Here is a 27,894-nt window from a genome sequence, read left to right on the forward strand (position 1 = left end):
GCTTTTCTCCCAAGCATGGACCCCTGCCACCAAGAAGCGCCCCTGCCACTCGAACCTGAGTTGTGCGGGCAGGGACCAGAAAGAAGCACATGTACCCAGTGCGACATGAAACTCAACTCACACGGCCGTACTCGTACCAGAATGTGGCTACTACTGTGGGCAAGAGGAGCCCACCTTCAACTTGCCCATGTCTTCTTCTCCACTCTCTGCAGCCAGGGCCCCCCCAAAGCCCAGGGCCCGGGGGGTCTAAACCTTGGTTGGTCTCAGGGACTCGACTCCCATCCACATCCATCCACCAAAGAAAGACTCGCCGTAGGTTCATATTAATGGATGCCCTCTCCCCCAGCCGCCTGCCTTGTCTCTCCTCTCTTCCTCTCCCTCATGGATTTTTCACCCTCTTGTCTAGAACTGCGGGAATAGACTATCGATTTTCTTTTTTTCCTTCCTTTTCGAAACTCTCCCTCCTCTCGGACGAACTACTACGTATAACCGCCCTTGAAACAGTCATTCTTTGCAACTCCCTTTTCCGCTTCCGTCTCCTTTGTCTGGTTTTGGGTCCCCTCGGTGTCTCTCAAGCCTTGTTTCAGTTCTACAGACGCCCAACGACCGCTACCGGCCACATCCACGACCGCAGTCCTCGACCTGCTGACCACGAACCCTCGAGAGAGACCCAACCCGACCAGACCTGTTCTCGCGGCCCCTCGGGTTGTCAAGGTCTCGGCTGCTGGTTTCCTCCCTTTTACATTACATCCTTGGTTTCCCACCCCGCCCTTTGTGTTATTGTCCAAGGGCATATCCACCTCTTTTCCTAGGGGAATCCAATATTCCATCACTACCGAACCATATCCGCAATGTCTCGAGTGACGCAGCATCCTCCTCAGAGGGAGCTTGATGCTCCCAAGCTTGATACTAGCCTCGCCCAGCGGGGTGCCCAGCATTCACAGTCTCGAGCTCAAATAGAAGCCCTATCCGTCGAGCCTCCCATCTATTCCCCATCTGCCGACGCCGACGAATCTTCTCCCGAGTCTACTCCCACCACCATGATTCCTACACAACGAAGTGTTTCCGCTGGAGGAGCTCCAGCTCTGCCCGCCAAGAGCTCTCTCAGAGCTTCCAGGGTCCTCGACGGCCTTCTCAAGCTGACTCCTGGGGAGCAGCCACCCTTCACCACTCAATCCGCCCCTCATGATGTCTACCTCTCTTCCGAGGAGGATGCCTCTTCCTCCGCCGATGACTTTTCCGATTTCGAATTCGACTCTGGTAGCGACGAATCCCGGTCCTCATCTAAGCGAAGGGGCAGCCATGAAGACACAGCCCGAGTTGTGTCTGTTGTCTACTCTGGAAAGCCTTCCATGATCCACCTCCCCCGGCGATCAGTGTCTCCCAGCTCTAGCTCTAGCGAAGCCTCTTCCTCGCGACCTTCATCACGACTCTCGTCTCTGTCTAGACCTCCCAGCCGTCTCCGCAGGACATCGACACTTCCCGTCCTCGACCGCCGCATGTCCCTCTGCACCTCTTCCTCTGGCACCATCCTGCATCCTCCCCGGACAAGTAGCATGGGGAGCAGCCGCCTGGAGAAGCAGAAGCCAGAGTTCCTTAGCATTGATCCCTTTGCAATCAAGTCGGAGCCCGAGACCAAGGACGACCAGAACGATCGACCCAAGACACCCAAGACACCGACAGGCATGTTCAAGCGGACACTGAGCTTGGTCAAGAAGCGCAGCCGACCTTCGCTCAATACCCACCATGCCACATTATCGAGGGACAACCTCTCCCTCTTCACGCCTACGTTTCACATGGAGCAGGTCCGAGAGGAACCAACAGCAACCGACTCGGACTCGCAGAAGTCTGCTCCCACACCTATCCTCAACAAGGCACCTACATACCACGAGATTATGAAGACTGCGCAACGGAGGACCTCGACAGCACCGATGTCGCCCATGTCACCCATGTCAGAGCCCGCATCACCAATGACGCCCAATAGTACCCGAAGCCGCCTAAGGCGGGGACTTGAGGCAGCGGCGCGACGACGCAGCGTCAGGGCATGAAGAGACAACATGCCTTGAACTTTTGTATTACGACTTTATGACCTGGGCCACATTAATCGGAGCCGCGATAGAGGTTTCCACCGTTTCTCATTTGTGTTTTTTTCTTTGTACCACCTTACTTTCCACTCAATGGCCCTTAGGAGAGGGAAATCGGCGCATTCATGATTGTTTTCTGGGAAGTGTACACATGCTGGCAAGCAAAAGGAGATAATGGCGTTTACCGTAAAGCATGCAGGATTGCATCGCATACTGGAAAGAGAAGGCGTTTTTTGGTATTGGGACAACCACACTCATATGCTTTGCAAGCATCGACGGCCTTGGACAGGCCCTTTTGACTTTTGATTTCTAGATAAATTGTTAATGAGCCCTGACCGCAAAAGGACGGCAGGCGAAGGGGGCAAGGCATTCATTCTTTTCCTTCACTTGTGGAGGGGGTTTGAAATATTGTCATGAAATACAAACAAGGCAGACATGATTTGCTTGTTGCTCTCATCTGAAAGTTTACTCTGGCGCACTCTGTGAAATGATTGAATTGTACCTATTAAATGGAACCAGGCAACGGGAAGTGAACAAGAGTTGTGGCTTGTGGCTTTGAGGCTCCCAGAAAGGGTTTGGTGATGTGATGGATGCGGTGAGCTAGCTCGGCTCTCAAGTGCCTGAGTCTGGGGGAAAGTCTGTAGCCACAGCCACAGCGCGGGATCTCTAGGGCTGTGGTTAGGCATTCTAGAATGTGGAAGAGTCGGTCAGAGGAAGAGATGGATGGCGGTCAAGTTCCGTGGTAGAATGACAAGACCTTCACTCCTTTCAGTCACGTCACTGCTGTCAATCCTCTCAACTCCTGAATGATATTGTCTAGTCCATTTGCTGATCTGTGCTCCAGGGATCATGCTCTGTTGTTGCGGTGATGATCCGAGGCGGCTCGTTCGGTGTACGTCAAAGGTGTAAGTGAAGAGATACAGACGGGATACACGTGGTTTGGGGGAGAAACGTGCGTGGCTGGGAGGTAGAGGCAAAGTACTTGCCGGATTGGGAAGGAGGGAGGAAATGAATTGGCTGGGCTAGGGTCGGAGGAGAATGTCACGGGTTAATGTAATATGCCGCGTAGGTTATGATTTGCGTCTAGAGATGAATGATTATTTGAGTTTACCAAGTGAATTGATTGACATTGACATTGACATTGGCAGACAGACACAGACATTTGATCGACGTGATGGTCTGGTGAGTGTTACTGTGAGAAGTACGTACTATACCCCGTAAGCCACAACGCAGCTCCATCACAGACACACAAACTTCCCCTGGAGCTAAGAGACGACCCCTGTTCCCGTCCGTCATGGGCGTCGCTCGTTATTGAGATCTGCCCTTGTTGAATCCAATCGCCGCCGTTCAGCCACGCAAACGGTCAGTCCGTCAGGTTCTAACCTGAGAGTCTGCCTCGTGGTGAGCAGCGACCGACGCTTTGGCATACGCAGTGACGGACTTGTCACTCGGTTTCAGGGGCCGATAGACGAGAGGTTGAATTGCAGTGGAGTCAGCTGTCACTCATCACGGAGGTTTAACTACCTAAGTTACTGTAAGCCCACACGGGAATTTCCTTTCTTTTTGCGCGGGCCTGAATCAACAGCCGGGGCCTTCTTTAGTGCCGTTGTTTTTCGCATCTGAGGCAATTGATGCATGCATAAACGTGGGTCTTGAACGCGGTTGATCGCGTCTGTCTGCGTCCGTAGGCGCGTTGTTGATTTTATGTATGTCTCTGCTTTTCCTTTTTTGGTCCCCATTTCATTAAAGAGATTGGAATTAGTGTCTTACTTGATGCTTCGAGAATGTTTGATGTCGACTCAGTTCAATTGATTAAACCAATCGAGTCTGATCCCATCACTGACTTCAAAAGGGCTTGAGCCTCGTGCTCTGACATGGACTGAAGTTGTCAATGCTCTTGTCCATGTACCTGGAAAAGCAATCAACTTCCATCACGCCACGACAACATCCCACGGCAGTCCCCGGAGGCGTTTCTGCAGAAGCAAAGCAAATTCCCCCATCACGGGTACCTGCGATTTCAACGGATACAGTGTACATCCATGACGTCCCCTCGTGCGATCCGTGGGGCCGTCGGCGCTAGTCCGTGGGAGCTCATTTCGTTTCTATGGATCAAGGAGAACAGGCTCCTCGTATACTGTGCTCGCTACTTTCTTGCCCTGCAGTGGCTGAACAAGAGAGAGTCAAACCCCTGGCTGAGACCTGAGTGAATGCCGCGTGTGGCTTGTGACTCCAGAGCAACCAGCATCTATCACATCGGATCAAAGGGACAAGACAAGATGAGAAGAACGAGAACACGAGAGCTTCATGTAGGGAGAGTGAAACGTGATCCATCATGAAACCACTGCCACTAGACACCAAAAAAATCGACCATCCTACTCAAAACAGCAATGCACTGTGAGATACTCCTCCTTTCCTCGACGACGGCACGTGCGTAAGCAATCTACACGACGGTCGCCGCATGGGGTGGCTGGCGATCCTAGTCTGGGGGAGATTTGGGCAACCTCTCATAGGCTACGCGAGTCAAACTGATCTACAAACAGGTATAATGCGCCGTCTTATGCCTTGTTGTCAGATATATTAGCTGACGCATACTAAACCTCCCGCGAGATACATTCACGCGAATCCTACCTTACCTGACGTGCATCATGATGGGCGTCAGGGATCTTCAAGCTCGTGTTAGTCCGAGTGAGAGGTTCTAGATCCTTACCGGTGAGAGTAAAATCCTTCGGACGGGGGTCGTTACTCTACTCGAAACGACCTCATTGGGACATGTCCCGAGATGACGGGTTACAGCTTGAGTTGCACAGTACACTCTGCTAGAAGACTACAACATGTCATGCTCGAAGCTATATCCCGGAACATCGGTGAGGGGTAGAGTTTCATTGATCGGATCCGAAGCTTTGGACCAAGTGTCGTGGCAAGCAATATCCCAGATGACGAGATGGAGAACGCTATCAGGTTAGAAGTAGAGCTGAAGAGTCGGAGACGGGTTGATATTCGTCAGGTCCGCAGCATTGAACTCTAAAGTTCTCATTCGTAACTGCCAAGTCAGTTCTTTTCTCCGATGCAGCACATACCCCTAGGTCATCTGCATGTACTCTCCCTTATTCGTGGACTTTTCCGTTGCTGTCATTGTGGTTTCGAGAACTTGATGACATCCATCGGAAGAATGTACCGACGTCGGGGTCGCCCGGTGGATTGCCGAAAGCCCCTTCATAGTACGTGGATGTAGATATCTATCATTGCAGGAGTCATTCTCACCATCTTCATCCCCGGAACACGAGATGCTGGAACACTCCCCAGCAGATGATCCGACTCCCTAATATACTCAAGCTGTTGAATAGTGGGGAGATGCCCCAACGGTGAGGAACTGTTGGGAATGTCAAACACTCCTCTTGTATCTCGTAGCCATGAGGGCCCCATGATGAGCAGAGTGTTATCTAGGCTGAGGGGCCGGGTCTATGGGAATACGCAGTGAGTGGATAATTGGCATCTATAGATACTATCTGGCATCCGTACTGCTCATGCTACCTACTGTAAGGCCTGGCTGGTGGCTCTTTACTTCATTGGTCCAACAGTATCCTTGAAGTTGGAGAAGACGAGCCGAGGTGATAGTGTCGTTTGTCTTCACTTGACCCCTTTGCCAAGACTTGACTTGACCATGCCCCTTCTAATCGGATATTTACTGCATCTTGTCTCGGAGATGTAAGTCAAGGGTGTCATCGGAAAGCCAACTATCCGCTACTTGTCTATTGTGTGTGCGTCTGAAGTGCTCTGGGCCGGCCATGTTACTATTGAACTGGGCGAACTCCATAGGATTTGGTATGAACTTCAAACTTGCAACTTACAAGGAGCAAACATTCTGCCTCCTGAGTTTGACACTCTTGGATCACCCATAGACTATCAGCCAACACGTCCTTCTCGTCTGCAAGTACCACACTCCCCTTTCGTTCTCTCTGAAGCCAAATACCTAGGTCAGGTGTAACTCGACTGGAACCGTCCCTGTGGAACCTATCAACGCCCACTCAACCACGAAACCCAGGTATGTGGTAACGAGAGTAGGACACTATCTTATCCTTCGAGTTTCGAGTCTTGTGGCAGCTGACTTGAGACACCTCGGCTCGAAGCTCCCGATGTCTTGTATCATGCCTGAGTCTCAGCCGAGTCTACTGCTTGGTGATACAGCCACCACTCGCATCTTGTTCCCTCCATAACATGCCTCCAACATGCATAGTCTAACCCCTATACACTACGAGCATCATTTGCCTCGTCTCTCACATTCATGTCTCCCCTTTCAACCGGTTCAAGCAGTCACCAAAACAAATTACAGCGTATCAACGCCTTCAATAATGAGCTCCCTATGGAAGGTTCAACTAATCAACAAGGAAAATGCAAGGTACGCATCAAGACAATGCCCATGTGCTGCGTGCTCTCAACACCGGTAATGACATGCAAGTGTCTCCCAACAACCGCACACCCTCTCTCCCCACGAGCTACTGTAACAATAATTAATAAAACATGTTGCCCATTCATGCAAACTCCCTCCTCTTCCTCCCCTATCACCACCTTCTCTCTCAACTGTTGTCCATGGCGTTGCTGCCCCGGGCGAATCTGAAAAACCCGCCCTACTGGTTACCGTTCACAGGGGCGCTTGCGCCCTCCAGGGGACTAGGGGGGCCGGGTTGCTTGGTCCGGAGAGTCAAAGGGAAGGGATACTCCTCAGGGTCCTCCTCCTCACTACAGACATTGTTAGTCAAGTATTCGAGTCGATAACAAGACGGCCACTTACGGTAGCTTCCAGGCAACATAGTCCTCGGTGCTCAGGCCCTCACGGCCCTCCTGCAGGCTCGCAAAGTCACCAGGAGTCATCATGCCAGTCCGATCCCGAGGCGAGCCAGGGACAGAGAATGGCCGCGAAATCTTCTGCTCCACGCCAGGGATGAAGTCCTCCTCCTCGTCGCCGCTGAACGAGTTGGGGTAGGCACGGCGAAGAGCCAGTTGCCGAGCCTTGACATACTCCATACCCATTCGCTTCCAGTCGAGAAGGTCGCTGAGTCGCTCGGTTCGGTTTCGCTGGTTGATGCGCTGGCGACGGCTCTTGCCGCAGAAGTCGAACATGAACGAGGTGAGCTGGTTGACAGAGTCGTCGACGCCCTTGGTACGACGGTCAACAATGTAGATGCCGTAGTCGCTGGAGTTCTCAATAAGCTCCTCCATGTAACATCCGAAACCTGACAGGTTTGTGGTGATGCTGGGAACACCCATCACAGTGCACTCGGCAGGAGTGTAACCCCAGGGTTCGTAGTAGGACGAGAAGACACCCAGATGGCAGCCGCGCACGAAGTCGTCGTAGTCGAGAGGAAGGACTGGGTTGGCCGAGTTGAGGAACTCGGGGTGGAATACCACCTTGACCCGGTCCGAAGGGTGGTTGAAGAGCTGGACTCGTCGGATCTGGTTCAGGACGGGATCCTCGTGATCGTTGACCATGTTATGGGTGACGATAGGAGGAAGTCCGTGACGCTTCATGGCAAAGAGACGGCGGCGAAGCAGGACTCGGTCCTGGGCAGAAATGAGCTCCTTCTCATCAGGCATGGGGTCGCCCTCGTGCCACTTGAGCGAGCGCTCAAAGATGCGGCGTCCAATGCTCTGCTCAATGACGTGCGTCGTATCCCTCAGGGACTTGATGACTGCCTGCCCCTTGAGCGCTTCCACGGTCAGAGACGTGGTCTGGGCGGGCATGATGATGAAGGCCACCACGGTCACCTTACTTCCCGCGGCCTTGAGTCGGTGGTTCAGCCGTGCCAGAGACTCGATGAACATGTCAACGCCCTTATTCCGGAACTCGTAACGGCCTGCAGTGAAGAGGTACAGAGTGTTGTCGGGGTCAAAGTCATAGTGGCCGTAGAAGTGACCTCGGACAAAGTCGTGGATCTTCTCCTTGGCCTGCTGGTGGAGGTTCTGGAATTCGTGGACGGCAGAGAACTTGGTGACGTTGAGACCGTTGGGCAGAACGCCATCAGGCTTTCGCTTCAGCAAGTGCTCAGACTCGAAGGCGGTGATGTGAGAGACGGTGGTGAAGACATCGCAGGCGTGAGTGGCAGCTCTCTCAATGCAGTATCGGTGGTAGATGCCACGCTTGCCGGCCTCGGCGTCGACGTCAAAGTACTGCAGGTTGTTGTAAAAGTCCACGGAGCCGGCACAGAGGTATCGGCCGAGAAGGGTGGCGTGTGTGGTGAAGATGGTCGTGACATCAATGCGGCGCTTCTTGCAGAGGGGCAGGGCGACACCAGCAAGCCACTCGTGGAAGTGAGCAATGACAGCCTTCTTCCTCTCGTGACAGACAAACTAGGTGGGAACAAGGTTAGCACATCTGGCCCAGATTGGAAGACGCCATCAAATTACCTCTCCCAGGAACCAGGCGACAAGATAACCGAAAACGATAGCCTCGTTGGTCTCGTCGTCGTTGGGTGGCGAAGGGATACCGGCCAGTTCCCACAGATCCGACTTCCACTCATTCATCCGGTTATAGGCGGTCTTGGTGTCGATGAGGATAACCCTAGGCGCGCCCTCGATCAGCCAGCGGCCGTAGATGATGCCAATTCCCCGGTCCTTCATGGACTGCATGGTGGCAGCGATCTCTGGGCTGGTGGGCTCCATCTCTTCCACCTCGACAGCAGCCTAACACAGTCAGCAGATGCGCGATGGGAGGAATTGCGCTGCACCAGCAGTAACCTACCGATTGGTGGTTAAGAGGGCCGATGAGAGTGTATCGCTCGCCATATTCAGCTGTTGTGACGGGGGCCTTGGACTTGATGACAGAGTAGATACCACCAACTGGTCGAGAATCAGGTTAGCATGTGAAGGCGAGAGCACGGACGGACGATTGGTAAGGATCGCGAGACGAGACGAGACGAGACGGGACTGACCTCGATGAGCTACCTCAGTAGCAATCTCAAAGAGAAGGTGGTTCTTGATGTCGCGAGTCTGCTGCTCGCCTTCGGAACTCATTGTGTCTTTGCGGTTTGAAGACGCAAGAGGAGAGAGATTGCTGAGGGGAAGTTCGAGTTCGAGGGGGTGATGATCTGATGCAGTCGACCAGGGTGGTCGCGTCGAGACAGAGCGGAGCTTCCTAGCAGGGAGCTTCTCAAGGGAGTATCCAGAGGGGGGCAAGGGCAGAGAAAATAGCTATAGGTGATGAAGATGAAGCTGTATCGATGGCCCGCGAACTCAATTGAAAGAATTTTCGGGAGTAGCGAAGCGTGGCTGGGGGCGCTCGGGGGGTGCGAAGGCGAGGTGATCGAATCGAGATGGTAGTGGTGTTGAGGTTGCGTCACTGTGCCGCTGATGGAGAACGAAGGGGATCTGCGGGCGACAGTACAGTACAGGTGAGCAGGGTTTTTGCGGCAGGGAGAGAGAGTGGACGGACGGACAGGACCCGAAGTACAGTAGTAGTGTACAGCGCGTCGGGTATTTGAGGTGATGGCTTGTTTTTGCCCGTGTTTTTCTTGCAAACAACAACACAGCTGGACAGGGCAAGGGAGGGAGGAGATGAAAGGAGGAGAAGCAGGGCGAGAGGGGGAAGAGAGGAAGCTTGGGTTAGAATGGATGGTTGAGAGAGATGAGCTGGATGATGTATGTACTCGAGAGGTACCTCGCGGCCGCTGTAGCACCCGTCAACAGCGCTGGGACTCGGTGGTGATGCCGCCACGGTACACTCGAGTGTAGTGGGCCGGCACGCTAGCGACCTGAGCTTGGGTGGGGACCTGGACCTTGGCCCCGGAGCAACCAGCAACGGCGCCTAAACAAGCCAAGGTACAATTGGATTCCATCATCGCCACAGCCGTTCGAGGTTCTGAAGGGCCCGGCCCACGCCCCAAAACGAGTCCAAGCTCCCATCCTCTTTTTGGCGAGGGGCATTGTTAGATCCTCAACCAAAAAAGCCTTCTGAGAGATGACCTGATATTATTACTCGCCATTTGCTATACTTTGCTCTATCGAGCGGATCTATCTTCTTTCTCACGGTCCTTCCCATTCTGCCAAACTCAATCAAGATTAACCGCGCAGAAAAGGGGCCTCTGAATACGCCACAAGCCCATCCCACTCTCGCCCACGCCGACTCGTTCTCCTACTCACTCAGTACAAAGCCGAGGCCGGCCCATGCTCAAATGTTTCATCGCCATTCCCCATATCTGAATCCAACGCCGTAATAAGCTCGAGACTCCTCTTCTTGTTGAGGAGCCTGATGAATTCTCCTCTCTTTCCCCTGAGAGCCCGCCTGACCTGCTCTTCCCACTGATTACAGTTTGCGCCTCGACGTTATTCTCAACGGTATTCTGCCCGCACTTTGAAAGACGCCGATGCTATGACAGAAACAGAAAAGACCAGTTACAAAGTTCTGTTAAGACCGAGTACCCCTCAAAAACCTCCATCTTTGTTTGGTTACACGCAGGTCGACTCGCAGTAGTACACATCTTTGGAGTGCCGGGATGAGGTCATGGAATGCGGGGGAATGCCAGTGATCGACGAACCATTTGCTTCCTTTCTCTCCCCGGCCCTCAGCTCCGACTCCATCGTCTTGCCGCCTGATGCTCATCTCGACTGAGGACTCGGGAGGAACTTGATGCTCAGTCCAATGATGGCATCTCGTATTCATAGTCAACCTTGGAAGCCTGTCTCTCCAGTCCACTCCCACCAATGGCATCAAATCCTTCGGCTGTGCCCCCATCCGCGTTCGGTCTTATTAGTGAGCATCCCGACCTTTAAAGCACTTCAACCCAAACAACACCAACTCGGGCCGTACTCTTTAGCCAGAAATGCAATGCCGGTAGCGCTATTCAGCCATAGTTCCCGCAATCTACGCGCCTCCGGCCTCAATTCTGCCGAGACCCCGAAATCGGCGAAGCTGGGGATGACGGTCTGACACATCCCCCTCTCACCTCACAAATGCCGGACGAGCTCAACTTCATGTTACTTGGTCTCACCTTAGATAACTCATCTCCACCCCGACATGACTTCCCGCGACTCTGGAATCGCCAAGAATGGGCTCGATAGACTGCCCCGCCAACTTGTTCCCCCAAAGTCCAGTTGAGACATCTGGGGCGCAAGCCCTATTCTCCAAAGCTTCGGGCCATGACAACCAACCAGGAGATCGACAGCTCTGCCTAGCAACGGCTTCTTCAGAGCTTCTCTGAACCAAATAATCATGAATCAGGTACCAACGTCATGACGGCCGTGGCTTACACCGAAGCGCGTGTGGTGTTGGGAGGCGGTTACACAGAAGTCGAGACATCGATATCCCATCGTCTCCCTGGATTGAGGCCTAAAATTCGAGAATCCAGGCCCAAATATCATTAGGAATGGATCCTTTCCCTCCAATCAAGCAAATAATGTCTTCAACATCTCCACGGAGGCCCATAACGGATGAAGCCGAGAGAACTGGCCCCCCAGCTTCTGTCAAGTTGAGAGAAATTCTCCGGTGGCCGAAAAATAAATCTGGTCTCATAGAATTCGATGTCTGGTTGGAAAGGGGCTCGTATGGACAATTTCCTATCACTCGACTGACCCAGGTCTCGACGAGGATCTTGAATTCTAGGTCACCTATGGAGCACACGACAGTTTGCTTCATGTCTAACATCGCATTGGCAGCAAGGTAAATGTCCAATTGTTCACGAGGAGAATCTGAGTGAAGACTAGCATGGCGGAAAATAGATTGCTTAAGGTTTTAAAGGAGCTGCTCTAGTCCCTTGACTGGATGAAAGATGGTACTGAACTCCTTGTTGCTCACCTTGCATAGCTCAACAATTGCCAGTAAAAAGAGTCAATGGGATTAATGAATACTTAGAATACACTAAGTGACAAAAATCATTATCATCTTATTTTATTACTGATCGCAACTGATACAACAACACGGTTGAAGTTCTCTTCATGGGTTGACGGGAATCTTCAGCCTTGTGCATTCTCAGCCCATGATTGGACAAGTCAGCGCCACGCTATCCCCGCAGTGGGGCAGCCCTCGTGCAAGGCTGCGAAAATTTCCAAAATTTTCCAGATCTCTTTGCGATCTCTGCCAATCGTCTTGCTCAAGACATACTTTTTTTCCGTCCAACACTTGAGATACCCGAAGCTCAGCCAGCTTCACCACCTGCAGGACACTCTCGTTCTGCGTATCCCCGTTCTTTTTCTTTTAGACTCACATAGAGAACTTCTTGCGGCAAGAGACAATCGCGCAAGATGGGAGACGTTGCACAGGTGAAGGTCGTCTTCACCACCACTGAGCAGGACATTGTGCTCCCAGAGTCCAAGCAGCAACTGCTCGTGCCCGCAGGCAAGTCATGATCTTTAACTCTTCTAATTATAACTCCAATGCTAACAGAGGCTCAGACATCAAGCGATATGGCCTCTCCCGTATCCTCAACTCCGAGTCCATGCTCGACACCTCCTCCCCCATCCCCCTCGACTTCCTCGCCAACGGCACCTTTCTCCGCACCTCGATCCAGGAGTACCTCGCGAGCAATGGCCTCTCCTCCGAATCCACCCTGACTCTGCAGTATGTTCGAAGTCTGCTACCCCCCGTCTACGAGGCTAGCTTTGAGCACGACGACTGGGTCGGCGGCGTGGATCTTCTGTCGGTCACCTCGAGGGCGGGCATCTTGGCCGGCGGCGCAGACGTTCCCGAGCGAGTCGCGAGTGCATCCTATGATGGTCTGGTCAGAGTTTGGAACCCCTCTGGAGACGCAATCGCTGTGTCTCAAGCTGGCAGGGCTGGTGGCCACACCCAGCGTGTCAACGCCGTGAAGTGGATTTCGCAGAAGCAGCTCGTTTCTGCTGGCTTGGATCGCAAGGTTATTGTCTGGGACTACAGTGAATCCGACGATGGTTTCTCGGGATCTCTCAAGTCCAGCATGGAGCTTTGGGGCCACGAGAAGGACATCAACAGCCTCGACGTCAACGGCGCCACCAAGCGCATCCTCACAGCCTCGTCCGATGGCAAGGTCGGTCTCTGGTCGTCCTCAAAACGGACAGCGCCTCAGGCTGATCCCGAGAGCCTCCCCTCTGCGCACAGCACCAAGCGCGCCAAGCTCGCGGGTGCCGCCAACACTGCTCAGCGTGGTCCCCTCGCCATGATCCCCGTTCACGATGAGCCCGTCACGGCGGCCATCTTCCACCCCAACGACTCGACTGTCGCTTACTCGGCCTCGAAAGATCACACCGTCCGAACCATCGACTTGACAACTCAGCGCGAGGTCAGCCGACTTACCACGATGCACCCACTTCTTTGCGCGACGGCCCTTCCCGGTTCGTCGCTAATTGCCGCTGGCTCATCGGCCCGACATATCACACTCCTCGACCCTCGTGAGTCCGCCACAACCACCTCGGCCATGACGCTACGCGGCCACGTCAACATGGTTGTCTCGCTCGCGCCATCACCCGAGAACGACTACTCGCTTGTCTCCGGCTCTTACGACAGCACGTGCCGTGTATGGGATCTGCGAAGTGTGCGCATGGGCACCTCGGAGGAGGGTGGCGGCAGCGTCAGCGAGCCTGTCTACACCATCGGTAGAGAGTGGCTCAAGGGCAAGAAGCTTCCCCCAGCTGGCGACGGAGCTAAGGTGTTGAGCGTGGCTTGGGATAAGACTTGGGGCATCGTGAGTGGTGGTGAAGACAAGAAGGTCCAGATCAATCGGGGTAGAGATTTGTTGTCTTCGTAGGATTTAAAAGAAAAAGGACGGAGTTGAGCAAATATATTCTATAATGACCAAGCATCAAGGGTATTCATCGTTTCATCGTTCCAGTTCCATTGCCAATCATCAACTTCCATCCAACATGAACCGATCCAAAACGACACACTTGATTGAGATGCCGAATACTCTTTCTGCAGAGTCATGCTCTAATAACAACTAGGTAGACAGATGTAGAAATCCTCTGTCCGACAGAACGATACTTGTTAGAGGTAGGTCGAGGAGTGGTTTCCAGGATATGAAAAGACGACAAGTCTTCATGTAAGCAAGTAGTGAAACTGAACGGCCCGAGGTAAAAATCCACTTGCAAAGTCGTGAAGGCCCCCGTTCATTATGTTTCCTCCCGAGTCTTATCAATCAAAGCCTGGTACTTGGGCCGTCTTCGCATTGCGTCTGGCGCTAGCAGGACCAGCACCTCGCTCCTCAGCCTTGACTTTGAAAACGGCATATGATCTACAACAATGGCATCCATGATGTAGGACACAACAGTGTTGGTCTGCAGCGGCGGGGTGCGGAGAAGCTTTGCTATGGACTCGGGCGGGAGGTCTTCGTTGTCATGCCAGAGGAAATAGGTGCGCAGAGCCGAGGTCGTTACCCTGAAGATCTTGTTCCTAGCAGCGCGATTTTCCTGAACTTTCTTCTCAGCAGCGACGATGCGCGAGTCCTTTGTCTGAGGTTGAGGTTGCTTGGCAGGAATCGGCGCAGGGGGCGGCGGAACTTCCACAACAGGCTCTTCCAACTCGCCTTCTACTTCGACATTGGTCAAATCGACTTCCACTGCAGCGCTGGTCTCAGAATCCTGATCCAATATCTCATCGCTCTCATCAACATCATCAGCCGTCAAGAATTTAATCGGGAGGCCCTTCTCGGCAAATTCTGGCCGTGGGGGGCACGGGTCGAGCTTTTGGCGTTCTTGATCCAAAACATAGAATAGATTCAGACCAGCATACGCGTCTGATGCCGAATCTTGAGAGATTGGTTAGAACAAATGGGTTCGTCAGCTTGTTTGTGCTCAACTCACATGTGACCTGCTTCGCTGATAGGAGTGCCATCCAGTTGCTCGACCGCACCGAGTCTCCCTTGTACAGCGGAAGGCCAAAAAACTCTTCTGCCTGAATGGCGAGAGAGATCAGGGCCTTGTTGATACGGTCGTACTGGCCCAGCTTGGAATACTTGACGAGCTTGTACATGTGGGATAGCTCAAAGATGCCCTTGGTCTCGACACCAAGATGCGTCTTGAGCCTCGTACAATCTCCCTTGATCGCAACTCCCACCTTGGTCACGCTCTCATCCTCCATGATCTTTTTGAAAGTAGGGGCGACATAGTCGTCGCTTCGGAAAAGAGCAACGTGGAAGAGACCGATGCGACTGGGGCTCGCAAGCTGGATGAGGGAGACGTTGGCCCGTGGCCCATGTGGTTTCCTTGCCCATGACATCCATTCCAGGTCAAAACCAAGTACTTTCTCGTTTTCAAAGTACGTCTTGCAGACATGTTCCATGGTGTGTTTGCTGGTGCAATAATGGACCTTGACTTTCTGCAGCTCGCCGTCAGGCATGGGGCGCTGGTACATGGTATAGGACCAGAAGGACTCGTCGGTTCCTTGTTTGCTGTTCTGGGCCGCCTCATGTTTCTCAGGATCGATGTTGTAGTCCAGGCAGGTGATAGGAGGAGGAATCTTTTTTATGACCTCAGCCTCCGCCTCAGCCTCGGCCTCGACTTCGGGTTTTGGGTCAATGGGATTGCCCTCCGCGTCGGAGATCACTTGAAACTCCTCAGTCGCAGGGGCAGTAGATGCCAGCAGGTCTTGCTGGTCGAACCATTCGGCCGCATTCCTCTCAAATTCCTCATCATCGCTAAACTCCTCGGAATCGAGCTGAAGCTTTCGAGTTGTGTCATCCTTTGGGCCTGGTGTATGTACGAAGCGAGATATGTCCAGGGAGGGATAGCGGGGCTGCCGGTCTGTTTTGGGCGAAAATCGGATCCCAGTTGATGGATCCCATAATCGATTCCTGGGTGGTGAGGACATGACGAAGCGGGATCTTGTATATAGTGTGAGACTCATTTATTCATGTGTAGAGGAGAGAACCATCCTACCTGGTGTAAAGCAATCGGCGCGTTCTTCTGTAGGGTCTGAGTACATTGCCAGCAATGCCCACCCGCCCGAAACAGGATATCATCGAGGCCTGTGATTTACGAATCGGAGCCAAAATCGGAGCGCCATTGTGGCAAATGCCCATGACCCTGATGCGCGCTATGTGGGATCTCGTAGGCAGCCGCGTCGTGGATGCCCTCGTTAAGTGCTCACTGTGAGCACTGAATGGGTGATGGGCCGCGATAGCTGAGTGGTCTGCTGAGTCATCATCGCGAGTTCACGTGGAGACGTGGTACACCCGCCTGCGACCCTTGCACCGCCATGATCCATCCCACTTTGTGACGACTTTGATGCCCTGAACCCAGCCAAGAGAGCCAAACAAGGCCCGGAATCATTGTTATTAAAGTCTCTAAGAAGCGACGAACCAATAGGCTTCCGCATTCTTCGGCATTTGATAACTAAAAGCCCCCCAAACCACAAAAAGCTTAACCGCACAACTCATCATCATGGCATCCCAACTGCTACCCCTCGGTGAGTAGTCCAGCAAGGCCGCTACCGGCTCGCTCATTGCAGCATCACTGACATTCATTTAGAGCTCATCGACAAGTGTGTTGGTTCAAGGATATGGGTCATCATGAAGGGTGACAAGGGTAAGCCAACACGCTCCCTATTCGACAACTAGCACTAACGACACTCAAACAGAATTCAGCGGGACTCTTCTTGGCTTTGACGACTACGTCAGTAAGTAACATGCGCTCTTCTTGTATGATTATTATGTGCTAATAAAGACGACAGACATGGTTTTGGAGGATGTGACTGAATTGTATGAACTATCTCTCTGATCTTTGCCGGCTCCGAGCAAACGCTAACCTATCAGTGACTACTCCGGTAACCACACTAAGCTGCCCAAGATTTTGCTTAACGGTAACAACATCTGCATGGTATGTCAAATCATCCCTTCGCATATCTTTTACTGACCCTTACTCTCTAGTTGATCCCTGGAGGTGAGGGACCAGAGGGCGCGGCTTGAGGGCAACCAGAAAGGGAATGCTAGTCATGGAAAATGCACACATGTCGAGGCTCAACATATCCAAAAGCCCACATGTGGGAGATTCTCCGAAACTGTGTCGAGATTACTGGGTATTGACGTTCTAGAGGGCATGTCACGAGAAAAGAGTTGTGCGATTCGCAAGGATAACCTCTTGATATTGACTTCATTAGAGACTCATGTCTCGGGTTAAAAAGCAGTAATCTTCAGCCCCCAACGCCAAACGTCCATGATCCCTGTCCGTTTTGGATGGTCTTGCATTATGACCGTGATGATTGCAAAACTCAGTGACCGTTCTGCATGTTGCCCTGCTCACCAGTGTTGGTGATGCGACGGAGTTCCCACTCGCGAGTGAACTCCTGGTGGAGCATCTCGAGCTGGTTGATCAGCTTCTCGCAGACGGAGGTGAATACATCACGGGGAGTGATAGTGCCGTCAGTCTGGACGCGAATGAAGAGCTCAGGGACGTTAGGATGGGCAACTAGATTAGGGTCAGAAAGGTGTTGATTTGGCATAGCAATGTGACTTACTCTTGTAACCAGCCATATAGACGTTGGGGTGCATCTTAAGATGCTCGGAGAGAAGGTTACCGAGAGTGTGGTCTTCCTTCTTCAGGACGAAGTCAGAGGTGTTGGACATGCCTAGGAGATGGGTAAGCAGCTGACGAGTATTCGACTGTCACCGGGGGTCTTACCAGAGAACACCTTCTCCTCAATCTTCTTCTCCCCATCATCGAGGATGAAGAGTTCGAAACTGCAAGTGCGTTAGCCAGTGTCCGACTCAAGTACCGCCGCTGTAACGTAACGGGTTGTCCTGAAGGTTGAAGTGCTTGGGGTTGCCGCCAGCCATGATGAAGAAGTATTGCGGGGAGGGGATTTGATGTTTGTGATGAGTATGGTGTTGCGAGCGAGGGGAAATGTGTGAGTCTGCTAGAAGAAGTTCGCATAGGAAGATGGCGTTTTGTAGGTAATGTTCACCACTGCGAGGCAGCTGGCAAAACAACGTTGACGGGAGAACCATTTATGATTGGTCAAACAACGGCGCACTCGCGGCCTTGAGGGTTATCACAGTGTTGGTAGAAGTTCCGAGTCTATGGTTGAAGACCCAGCGTTTGTAAGGAAGTGCTCAACTTGGCAAGTTGAACGTGGCTCGTCAATTGCGCTTCTGTTTGGCCATCTCAAGACCGACAAGATGGGATGAGAGTAGTTTTTGGAGCCGATACGAGCACATGAGATCCCAATAGGAATTCAAGCAAATTAAGTCATTCGCCTGATGATTCGCGATACACCCAGGTGAAGAAGACGCATGGCGAAGCATCCATCGGGGGATCCGCCATGGGGGGTAGTCTGGGGGTCCAACTCGAGCGTCTGGGGAGGCTTTGGAGCTTGGAATAGAAGTAACCCGAGAAAGACGCAGCAAACAGATAAGAAAGAAATGAGCTTACCGATCGGGAGCGTTCATCTTGGTGGTTTGGGTCCGGTGTTAGAGCGTAGCGTTTGGCGGTAACGTGTTGATGAGTGCAAGGCGTTGGAGAAGTTGCGTTTGAAAGGAAGAAGAGGACAGCAAACGGTGGGATGAAATATCGATCCAAGACAGAAGCAAAGAATTTACCAAAATCTGATGCTATTGTTGACCAGCAAAAGAAGTTGGTTGTCAACAATAACAGGTTGAATGAATGAAAGGCGGCGATCTCTGAATGGCTCAACATGGAAGGTTCTCAGCGCGGCAAAAGGTTAATCATCGGCTAAATACAAAACGGTCCTGCTGCCTGTGCTGAATCTAAAGACCATTCATTGACAACCCTTTTGACATTGCATTGAATGAGCAATTCGATTTTTTTACTATTTCAGAATGCAGCGCTCTTTGTATCTTTAATTATCCCATTCTGGCTATTTCCCCAACAATGAGATATCTTGTCAATGCCGCGAATTCAGCCGTCCTTAGTACGGCATGCTAAACGCCTCTCGCCACACCTCGCAAGCCTTCTCCCGGCCTGCCGAGACCTAGAATCCGCCCGACATGAGTTGCGATGGATAAAGAGTCATGTCGACAAGACGTGGGTGCATCGAAAAGCATGGCATTTGGAGCAGCTATGTTACAAGAGGGGTCACGGTGTTCCTCTGCAATACGTCCTTGGCTCACAGCCTTTCGGCTCTCTAGACATCAAATGTGCACCTGGTGTCTTGATACCCAGGCCTGAAACCGAAGCATACACATTTCACCTGGCAGATCTCATCAAGTCGGGCGAACTGCTTGGCAAAGAATGGAAGAAGGACGGGCAGGGCCTTAACTTGATCGATTTCTGCTCGGGAACTGGTTGCATCCCGCTCGGCTTGTTCTCGTCTCTTCAACGCTCAGTTGCACATTTGCGTGTAAGAGGCGTAGATATTTCACCGGTAGCCTTGAAGCTTGCAAATGAGAACATTGCTCGCAACATGAGGCTTGATTACCTATCCCAGCCGAATGACAAGCAAACCCTCGAAATTGCGAGGGGGGACGTCTTTAGCGATAGTGATGTGCAACAGCTTGCAGATACTCGCTGGGATATTCTTATCTCCAACCCGCCATACATCTCAAACGATGTCTGGAACCACGGCCGCGGACAGCTTGGATTATCGGTCCGCAAATATGAGCCACGCCTTGCTTTGGTTCCTGACAGCAACCTCCCTTGCCCGGCGGAGTGCGATCCAGCCGATGTCTTCTACTCTCGGCTTTTGGACATTGGTGTTCTCTTAAAGCCGAAGGTGATGCTTTTGGAAATTGGCGATGAGAACCAGGCCCGTCGCGTCCTGCAGCTTTACTTTGCCCATTCGACCGCCAAGAATTCCCGAGCCGAAGTTTGGCGAGACTGGCCGGATTTAGAGACTTCGGAGGAACTGAGCTCTTTTGTGGATGTCAAAATATCAGAGGAACATACTCGGCGGGTTCCAGTGAAAGGAGATGGTCTCATTCGATCCATCCTAATCAAGAGTTTAGATGGAGAACAATAGACTATCCAAATTGGACTTGCAAGTACTCTCCGACTCGACTCATGGGAAATCCTGCATTGCTCATGATTCCACACCATTGCCGTGCAAAGGCGTTTCCGGCGTGAGTCGTGAAGTCATGACAATGGATCCCAAGCAGATTGCCACATCAAAATGAGCAGGTTACTCAGCAATAAATTCGCTCGAGATCCGGAAAACTCCATATGGGACCATGGCACGAGACGAGTTGATAGTCCAGAGCAGTTGTAATTGAAGCAAAAAAAGTCACGATACAAAGATCAACAGCTCATATATCCGGCAAATAGATTACAAAATCGGCCGATCTCATGAGCAATCTGTAATTCGCAGGCATCGACTCGCTGACGCTACTGTAGACTTATTGCCCCCGGAGCCGGCACTTGGCGGATCCCCGACGACTTCCGAGAACACGTGACGACCTCCAATTTTCGGACTAGCAACTCGGATGGACTCATCGCCAGAAGATTCCACTTCAGTGGTGTCATCAACATATTCCAATCCATTGGCGTCGGAACCCCGAGTTCTTGATATATACGACCCTACCCAAGTCCACCAGTTCAACGACAGCCCCCCTCGGCCTGAGCCGTGCTGCCTCATGAGATAGCACGGCGTTTTGCAACCACCTCTAATCCACAACTCCGGTTGTTCCGCACTTGCGCCAGCTCGCATTGCCCGCCATGTCGAGATTTCTACGACAATCGAGCCAGCTCGCGCGGGTGACGAGGCTCACATCCCAGCCTGCACTGCGGGCATGCGCGCGGCCCTCAATCATCACCAGGTCGATCCCCGCAAAGACATCTGCCGCTTTCGCGATCCGGGCGAGGGCCTACTCCTCGCAACCCCCACCATCCGGAAAAGATCCCCGATCGAACCCCGACAAAGACACAGAGCATGGAAGCAAGCCATTAAATCAACATAAAGCCAAGGATGGGTCGGAAGGAGGCAAGGCTGAGGCACCCAAGCCGTCGCCTCTGCCGGAAGGCTGGATTCATCTAAGCAAGGACGAGATCGCCCACCTCGAACAATTCACCGGCAGACTCCCCGAGGCCCAGCGGCCTGTAGCAAAGGATATTCTTGAAAAGCTCCAGATTGTTGGTGCGCCAGCTGAGACCCGAGATCTCCTTGAGAAGCTGCGTGTCAACGGCAATCTTTCAATCTTGGACAAGGGAAGGCTTATGCGTTGCGTCTACATGGTCACGGAGCGAATAGTCGAGCTTGAGGACAGCGAGAACCAGGATGGCCCTTTCTCGTCGTTCCGCATGGACAACGAGTCCAAGACGAACGACGGCAAGGCTGGCGCCAAGGAGGATGGATCCGGTAACAAGAAGCAAGATGCGGGCAAGGCCGGAGGAAAGCCGCCCAAGAACGAGCGAAGCGGCTGGCTTGAGGCTGTCCAGACTGGTATTGCCATCGGTGTCACTGTCTGGATTGCGGAGCTTCTTGCCAACCCCTTCTCAGAGAAGGAGATCACCTGGCAGGAGATGCGAAAGGCTTTCCTCGACAAGGGTCTGGTTCAGAAGCTTGTGGTCATTAACGGCTCCCAAGTCCGGGTCGAGCTTCACCCAACCGCCACCGGCGCTACGGGTGAGAATGGTCAGCCCGCAAGAAAGACATACGTTTTCTCCATCGGATCTGTCGAGTCCTTCGAGAGGAAGTTGGAGGAGGCTCAAGACCAGCTCGGCATTCCACCCTCTGAGAGAATACCTGTCAGCTACGAGGCTGGCGGTGGCACTTTCGGCAACCTTCTCCTCGCTTTTGGCCCTACTCTACTGTTCATCGGTCTGATTCTCTGGACTCAGCGGTCAATGGGTGGACGTGGTGGTGCTGCCGGTGGCATGTTCAACTTTGGCAAGAGCAAGGCCAAGAAGTTTAACGCCGAGAGCGCTGTCAAGGTCAAGTTCTCGGACGTCGCCGGCCTCGAGGAAGCCAAGACTGAGATTATGGAGTTTGTGAGCTTCTTGAAGCAGCCCGAGAAGTTCGAGAAGCTCGGAGCCAAGATCCCCCGAGGAGCAATTCTGGCTGGTCCCCCTGGTACCGGTAAGACACTGCTCGCCAAGGCCACGGCTGGCGAGTCTGGAGTCCCCTTCTTCAGTGTGAGCGGTTCTGAATTCGTCGAGATGTTTGTGGGTGTTGGTCCTTCTCGTGTGCGAGACCTGTTCGCAGAAGGCCGTAAGAACGCTCCCTGCATCATCTTCATCGATGAGATCGACGCCATTGGTCGGGCACGACAGGAGAGTGGCCGAGGATTTGGTGGCAACGACGAGCGGGAGGCGACTCTGAACCAGATCCTTACCGAGATGGACGGTTTCAACACCCGGGAGCAGGTTGTCGTCCTGGCAGGTACTAACCGAGCGGATATGCTCGACAAGGCCTTGATGCGACCTGGACGATTTGATCGACACATTTTCATTGACCGACCCACAATGAAGGGCCGTCAGGATATCTTCAAGGTTTACCTGAAGAAGATCGTGACCAAGGTGGACCAGGAGTACCTGGTTGGTCGTCTTGCGACGCTCACACCTGGCTTCTCTGGAGCTGACATTGCCAACGTCGTTAACGAGGCTGCTCTGATTGGTAAGTTTAGTTCCTTGGATATGCGCATACCCTTGAAAGGATTTCTCTAACATGTAATAGCTGCCAGAGGCAATGCCGACGATGTCAAGATGGACCACTTCGAGCGAGCCATTGAGCGAGTGATTGGCGGTCTGGAGCGCAAGTCGCTGGTCCTAAAGCCAGAGGAGAAGAAGACTGTGGCTTACCACGAGGCCGGCCACGCTATCTGCGGATGGTTCTTGGAGCACGCAGACCCTCTCCTCAAGGTATCCATCATTCCCCGTGGCCAGGGCGCTCTGGGTTACGCACAGTATCTGCCTCAGGATGCTTACCTGATGAACACCAACCAGCTCATGGACCGAATGGCCATGACGATGGGTGGCCGCGTGTCAGAGGAGCTCCACTTCCCTACCGTGACAACGGGTGCTAGCGACGATTTCAAGAAGGTGTCTCAGATGGCACGGAACATGGTGACCCAATGGGGCATGTCGGAGAAGGTGGGCCCTGTGCACTTCGAGAACGACCCGAACCGCATGCAGAAGCCATTTGCCGAGGCGACAGCTCAGCAGATCGACCAGGAGGTGTCACGGATCGTGGAGCAGGCTTACCAGCGGTGCCGCGATCTCCTGACGGAAAAGAAGAAGGAGGTTGGCCTGATCGCGGAGGAGCTCCTCAAGAAGGAGGTGCTGGTGCGAGACGACATGGTGCGAATCCTCGGCCGGAGACCGTTTGGCGACAACGAAGACTTTGAGAAGTACTTTGGAGGCGGCAAGGAACAGAGCATGCCTCCGCCATTCCCCGAGGAGACGGATACACCCAAGGAGCCTCCTGCGCCTTCGCCGGCGTTCAAGAAGGTCGAGTAAGCGGGCTGCCGGGATGATAAGCGACGTCAAACAAGACCAACAGGTGCAGCCGATGTGCCAGAACCCGCAGACATGTGGTGCGCCAAGGCGCATGGCTCGCGCCGCGGGTCTGGTCTGGAGGGCTGTGAAGGAGGAGGGATGACGGGGAACTTGAGGCAGAGCGAGGATTGGCTGCGGCCACGACGACTCGGCCGAAGCTGAAGATGACTGGTCGGACAAGAGCGTCCAGGGCTCAGGCTTCAGGGGATCGGAGCCGGGGGCCTCGGAGGCGGCTCTGGAGAGTAATCAGCTCGTGTACGGGGATGGGAATGAAGATGGGGAATGGGCTCAGCGCGGCCACAGCAGGCGCAACAAAGAGGCACTCAACTCTACCTTGATCAGTCCCTTGGATGTTACAATGTATTTTTTTGGGCAAACCCCATGTTGGGAGGTCCAGGAGGAAAAAAGGAACAACATGAATCATGTACCATTGTATTTCTAGGTGATAGAACTGTACAATTATTTTGTGAAGTGGGACGGACGACTGTGATATGAGTGTTTGTTTCTTGTTTAGTGTTTCGTGTTGTAGCTGAGAATGGATCCATATTGGTGATGTTGACCAGGGTGGATATGAGGAACAGACTATTGGATCCTTTTTCCGAACAATGCAAAGCCAGCTTCGGCGGCGGGTTTTCAAGGTTGACCGACGTTGGATTGAGGAAATGTCAATTCTAGAAGCGGCCCATCTGATTGGGCAGAAAAGTTCCCCCCGTCCCCCAAACCAAGGAGGCTCTGTCGTGTAATGGACGTCAAAGTCTCGCGTGTTACGGGGGAACGGGGAACCCAAGTAATAAGCGAAAAAGCGCTCTGGGGCCGAATTGCGGACGAAGCGCCTCTTTTTTTTCTTCAATCGAGAACAAGCTGTGGTAAAAAGGTTCCGTGCATGGGCGGTGACAAGGAATGATGTGAACCAGCGCGTGAAGTTTTTAGTTCTACGTATTTAGTGTAGAGTCCTGTTAGAGTTGTGGTGACGAGGGCCTAGAGAGACCCGAGTTTGGCGGATGTGACGTAAAGAGTTGGTGTTTTGTGGGGGTACATGATTTGGCTGTGGATGGATGAGTTATCGATTTTCTTTTCTTTTGCTGTTGCTGCATCGTGCAGTGTGGATAAATAGTTCTTGGCAGCCCGTGATGGACAAGATGTGATTCATGTACGCGCGTGTACAGTACCCGTACAGTCAACCGGAGCAATTGGTCAGTCGCCGTGGTTCAGATTGACCGTTGAGAGAATGTCTCGGAATATTCCTTACTTCCCTATCAAGACTTGGGTCGAAAATTGCTGCATGTATTGCTCAAAAGGGAATACCCTCGTCGGGGAACTTGGCTGGGGGGGAGGGGAAGGACGCCTTTTGTCCGGAAATAACCATGCACATCATCTCGCCAAATGCCTGTCCTGTCCTCTGCTGCACCCGCTGCTGGTCGCGTGGGATTGGCTGCTAAAGTATCGCTATGGCATCACAGGCCCTATCGCTGCCCGTTCTTCATTGCTCTCTTGTGAGAATGGAAGCGACTTTGCCGCCTTGCCTTGCCGGGTGTGAGATGGATGTCGCCGGGTGTGGGTTTTGTATAGACGTCTTTTTTTTACCTTTCGTCGTTCCTTCTCTCTCCTCCTCGGTTGTCTCCTCTCTTTTCTCCCCTCCTCATCCTCACACTCACCGTCACCTCACATCCATCCTCGTTAATCTCTTGGCCTCATCCTCCGTGTCTCGTCCTATCGAATCGAATGTTTCCCCCCTCTAAAGTATCCCTAGGCAGGAGGACCAGGGTCTTGTTGGATCGTCACAAGGACAAAGGGGACTTCCCTAGTGTGGAGCTCGATACTGGGCATCATCCACTCCCGAAGAGACCCTTGCAGCAGCGGTGACATTCTTGCTTGCCCGACTTTTTCGTCCTTGTCCTTGTGTATTATATATACATCGTCTTTTTGCATTTCCCGTCGCTCTTTTCTCCGCCATTCTTTTGAGATCCTTGAAATCGGCGTTGGCCGTTCGTTATGCATCGGGGCTGTTTCGAATGTCACCACAAGTGCGCCACTCCCAGACCGATAACAACAACTACTACATACACAACACTTCCCCGATCTATGCCCGAATACTTGAACCTTTCAACATCATAAACGAAACGACATGGCTTCTTCTTCGGCAGGTCACGAGATGAAATCCTTTCCTTCTGATGATCATCCTCCTCCTGGGGCCATGTCCTCACCGACTGGACAAGAAGCCTGGTGGAAGATTCATCTCTTCCGCGGCATGACCAACGACATCCGCCGACGGCTGCCCTACTACGTGAGCGACTGGGTCGATGCCTGGGACTATCGAGTCGTCCCGGCCACCGTGTACATGTATTTTGCAAAGTGAGTCCCCAAGTTTGTAATCCCTTTTCTTGTCAAGATCAACTGGTCCATGACTTTTGGATGAACATGCGACTGACTCGCTCACGTAGCATCTTGCCCGCCCTCGCCTTCTCGCTCGACATGTTCCAAAAGACGGGTTCCAACTATGGCGTCAATGAGGTTTTGCTAGCTTCTGTATTAGGAGCTGTGGTGTTTTCGTTGTTTGCCGCGCAACCCCTGGTCATCGTCGGCGTCACGGGTAAGTTATCATCCCGTCTAGAGTTGTTGATACTAACCATCCCCAGGCCCAATTACCGTCTTTAATTAGTGAGAATCTCATGGTATTCGCATTTTCAGGCCACCCTAACTAACTTTACTACTAGCACCGTCTACGATATCATGAAGCCCACTGGTGTCAATTACATTGGCTTCATGTGCTGGATCGGCATGTAAGTCCAGCCTCCTCGGCACAACTCGGCACTCTGTGTACTGACCTTTTAGATGGTCACTCATTCTACACTGGATTCTTGCTATCACCAACTCGTGCAATTGGCTCCGTTGGGTCACTCGCTTCCCTTGCGACATCTTTGGCTTTTACGTCGCCTTCATCTACCTCCAGAAGGGTATTCAGGTTCTCGAGCGTCTGGGCAATGGCCCCGAGTTTTATCTCTCCATCGTTTCCGCCCTCTTGGTCTTCATGGTCGCCTATGCCTGCGGTGAGCTCGGCTCCAGTAGCCTCTTTCGCCATCCATTGCGTGTCTTTCTCAAAGACTATGGCACGCCCCTGACCCTCATCTTCTTCACCGGCTTCGTCCACATAGGTCGCATGGCCGAGGTTAAGCTTGATGTTCTCCCGACTGGCATCGCCTTTGTACCCACTTCTGGCCGGAGTTGGCTTGTCAACTTCTGGGATATGAGTGCAGGCGACATTTTCCTGGCTCTTCCTTTTGCTATTCTCTTGACCATTCTCTTCTGGTTTGACCACAATGGTATGTCTTGGGAAACTCAGGATTTTATCAACGTATTCTTGCTAACAATTCAGTCTCTTCACTCATTGCTCAGGGCAGCGAGTTTCCTCTCCGAAAACCCGCCGGTTTCCACTGGGACCTCTTCCTCCTCGGCCTCACGACTGGCATCGCTGGTATCCTGGGTCTGCCCTTCCCCAACGGCCTCATCCCTCAGGCCCCTTTCCATACCGAATCCCTCTGCGTCACAAAGGCCATTAAGGACGAAGACGAAGAAGGCAATCCACGAGATGGCAGTTACTCGTTCGAAGCAACCCATGTCGTCGAGCAGCGTTTTTCCAACCTTGCTCAGGGCCTCCTCACCCTCGGTACCATGACTGGCCCCCTGCTTGTTGTCCTTCACCTCATCCCACATGGCGTTCTTGCTGGTCTCTTCTTCGTTATGGGTGTCCAGGCCCTCGAAGGTAACGGAATCACCGCTAAGCTCGTCTTCCTTGCCCGCGACCGGGCCCTTACACCCTCGGCAAGCCCGCTTCTCAGAGTGCGCCGCCGAGCCGCCATCTGGGGTTTCGTCCTCGTTGAGCTTGTTGGATTCGGCGCTACCTTTGCTATTACTCAGACCGTTGCTGCTGTGGGATTCCCTGTCTTCATTCTCGCCCTCATCCCCATCCGTGCTTGGCTTCTCCCATATGTTTTCTCTCCTGAAGAGCTCGCGCTTCTTGATGAACCCACCGCCTCGGAGTTCACTATGGAAGGTATTGGCGGAGCCTGGGGAGGCGGCGGTGGCAAAGAGGAAGACCCCAGTAACGAGACGTCGGCCATGTCAAGTCGTAAGGTGTCACAAACTGGCCCTCTGCGTCGGTTGGAGCATCACGATAGTGTCTTTGCTCACCCTGGAGCCCCACGGAAGAGTCAAGAGGACCTCGCTGAGCTGGGACAAATACAGTCAGCACAAAGTACGGCCACGAGAAGAAGAAGCATTGACAGGCGGCCACCAAGGCATTCAGACGCATAGACAGATATATGATAGATGATTTGTATAGACGGGGGAGTATCTACGGGAGATATAGGAGGATATACCACTGACAGTTAGAATTAAGAGGTCGGGCAAGATGAGACGAAAGGGGGATTTAAAAGCATGGTGATGATGATGACGTTTTCAAGACATTTTATAA

General features: G+C 52.8%; 9 protein-coding genes across 9 annotated transcripts; 6 read left to right on the forward strand and 3 right to left on the reverse strand.

The window, feature by feature from the left end:
• Nucleotides 1-851: 851 nt before the first annotated feature.
• NCS57_01135500 (uncharacterized protein) lies at nucleotides 852-2,048 on the forward strand (the record flags this gene model as incomplete). The annotated part of the gene is made up of 1 exon (XM_053061072.1): nucleotides 852-2,048. One exon carries the CDS (start codon nucleotides 852-854, stop codon nucleotides 2,046-2,048), a length of 1,197 nt encoding a protein of 398 aa, XP_052909458.1.
• Nucleotides 2,049-6,709: 4,661 nt separating this feature from the next.
• NCS57_01135600 (Glycogen [starch] synthase) lies at nucleotides 6,710-9,092 on the reverse strand (the record flags this gene model as incomplete). Its single annotated transcript, XM_053061073.1, has 5 exons — nucleotides 6,710-6,821; nucleotides 6,874-8,429; nucleotides 8,487-8,762; nucleotides 8,821-8,918; nucleotides 8,966-9,092. 5 exons carry the CDS (start codon nucleotides 9,090-9,092, stop codon nucleotides 6,710-6,712), a joined length of 2,169 nt encoding a protein of 722 aa, XP_052909459.1.
• Nucleotides 9,093-12,314: 3,222 nt separating this feature from the next.
• On the forward strand, nucleotides 12,315-13,792 carry NCS57_01135700 (Ribosome biogenesis protein YTM1; the record flags this gene model as incomplete). The annotated part of the gene is made up of 2 exons (XM_053061074.1): nucleotides 12,315-12,412; nucleotides 12,457-13,792. The coding sequence occupies 2 exons, from the start codon at nucleotides 12,315-12,317 to the stop codon at nucleotides 13,790-13,792; spliced, it is 1,434 nt and encodes a 477-aa protein (XP_052909460.1).
• A 361-nt stretch (nucleotides 13,793-14,153) lies between these two features.
• Nucleotides 14,154-15,849, reverse strand: NCS57_01135800 (3'-5' exonuclease domain-containing protein; the record flags this gene model as incomplete). Its single annotated transcript, XM_053061075.1, has 2 exons — nucleotides 14,154-14,788; nucleotides 14,844-15,849. 2 exons carry the CDS (start codon nucleotides 15,847-15,849, stop codon nucleotides 14,154-14,156), a joined length of 1,641 nt encoding a protein of 546 aa, XP_052909461.1.
• A 572-nt stretch (nucleotides 15,850-16,421) lies between these two features.
• On the forward strand, nucleotides 16,422-16,945 carry NCS57_01135900 (U6 snRNA-associated Sm-like protein LSm5; the record flags this gene model as incomplete). Its single annotated transcript, XM_053061076.1, has 6 exons — nucleotides 16,422-16,446; nucleotides 16,509-16,565; nucleotides 16,618-16,656; nucleotides 16,711-16,738; nucleotides 16,793-16,856; nucleotides 16,907-16,945. 6 exons carry the CDS (start codon nucleotides 16,422-16,424, stop codon nucleotides 16,943-16,945), a joined length of 252 nt encoding a protein of 83 aa, XP_052909462.1.
• A 302-nt stretch (nucleotides 16,946-17,247) lies between these two features.
• NCS57_01136000 (RNA-pol-L-2 domain-containing protein) lies at nucleotides 17,248-17,812 on the reverse strand (the record flags this gene model as incomplete). Its single annotated transcript, XM_053061077.1, has 4 exons — nucleotides 17,248-17,444; nucleotides 17,494-17,604; nucleotides 17,658-17,716; nucleotides 17,769-17,812. 4 exons carry the CDS (start codon nucleotides 17,810-17,812, stop codon nucleotides 17,248-17,250), a joined length of 411 nt encoding a protein of 136 aa, XP_052909463.1.
• Nucleotides 17,813-18,873: 1,061 nt separating this feature from the next.
• Nucleotides 18,874-19,953, forward strand: NCS57_01136100 (MTS domain-containing protein; the record flags this gene model as incomplete). The annotated part of the gene is made up of 1 exon (XM_053061078.1): nucleotides 18,874-19,953. The coding sequence occupies exon 1, from the start codon at nucleotides 18,883-18,885 to the stop codon at nucleotides 19,951-19,953; it is 1,071 nt and encodes a 356-aa protein (XP_052909464.1). The 5' UTR covers nucleotides 18,874-18,882.
• A 692-nt stretch (nucleotides 19,954-20,645) lies between these two features.
• On the forward strand, nucleotides 20,646-23,384 carry NCS57_01136200 (uncharacterized protein; the record flags this gene model as incomplete). Its single annotated transcript, XM_053061079.1, has 2 exons — nucleotides 20,646-22,542; nucleotides 22,603-23,384. The coding sequence occupies 2 exons, from the start codon at nucleotides 20,646-20,648 to the stop codon at nucleotides 23,382-23,384; spliced, it is 2,679 nt and encodes an 892-aa protein (XP_052909465.1).
• Nucleotides 23,385-25,548: 2,164 nt separating this feature from the next.
• NCS57_01136300 (uncharacterized protein) lies at nucleotides 25,549-27,734 on the forward strand (the record flags this gene model as incomplete). The annotated part of the gene is made up of 6 exons (XM_053061080.1): nucleotides 25,549-25,775; nucleotides 25,865-26,013; nucleotides 26,060-26,081; nucleotides 26,138-26,203; nucleotides 26,256-26,743; nucleotides 26,797-27,734. The coding sequence occupies 6 exons, from the start codon at nucleotides 25,549-25,551 to the stop codon at nucleotides 27,732-27,734; spliced, it is 1,890 nt and encodes a 629-aa protein (XP_052909466.1).
• Nucleotides 27,735-27,894: the final 160 nt, after the last annotated feature.

Source organism: Fusarium keratoplasticum, chromosome 9 (assembly GCF_025433545.1).
Source record: "Fusarium keratoplasticum isolate Fu6.1 chromosome 9, whole genome shotgun sequence".
NCBI lineage: Eukaryota > Fungi > Ascomycota > Sordariomycetes > Hypocreales > Nectriaceae > Fusarium > Fusarium keratoplasticum.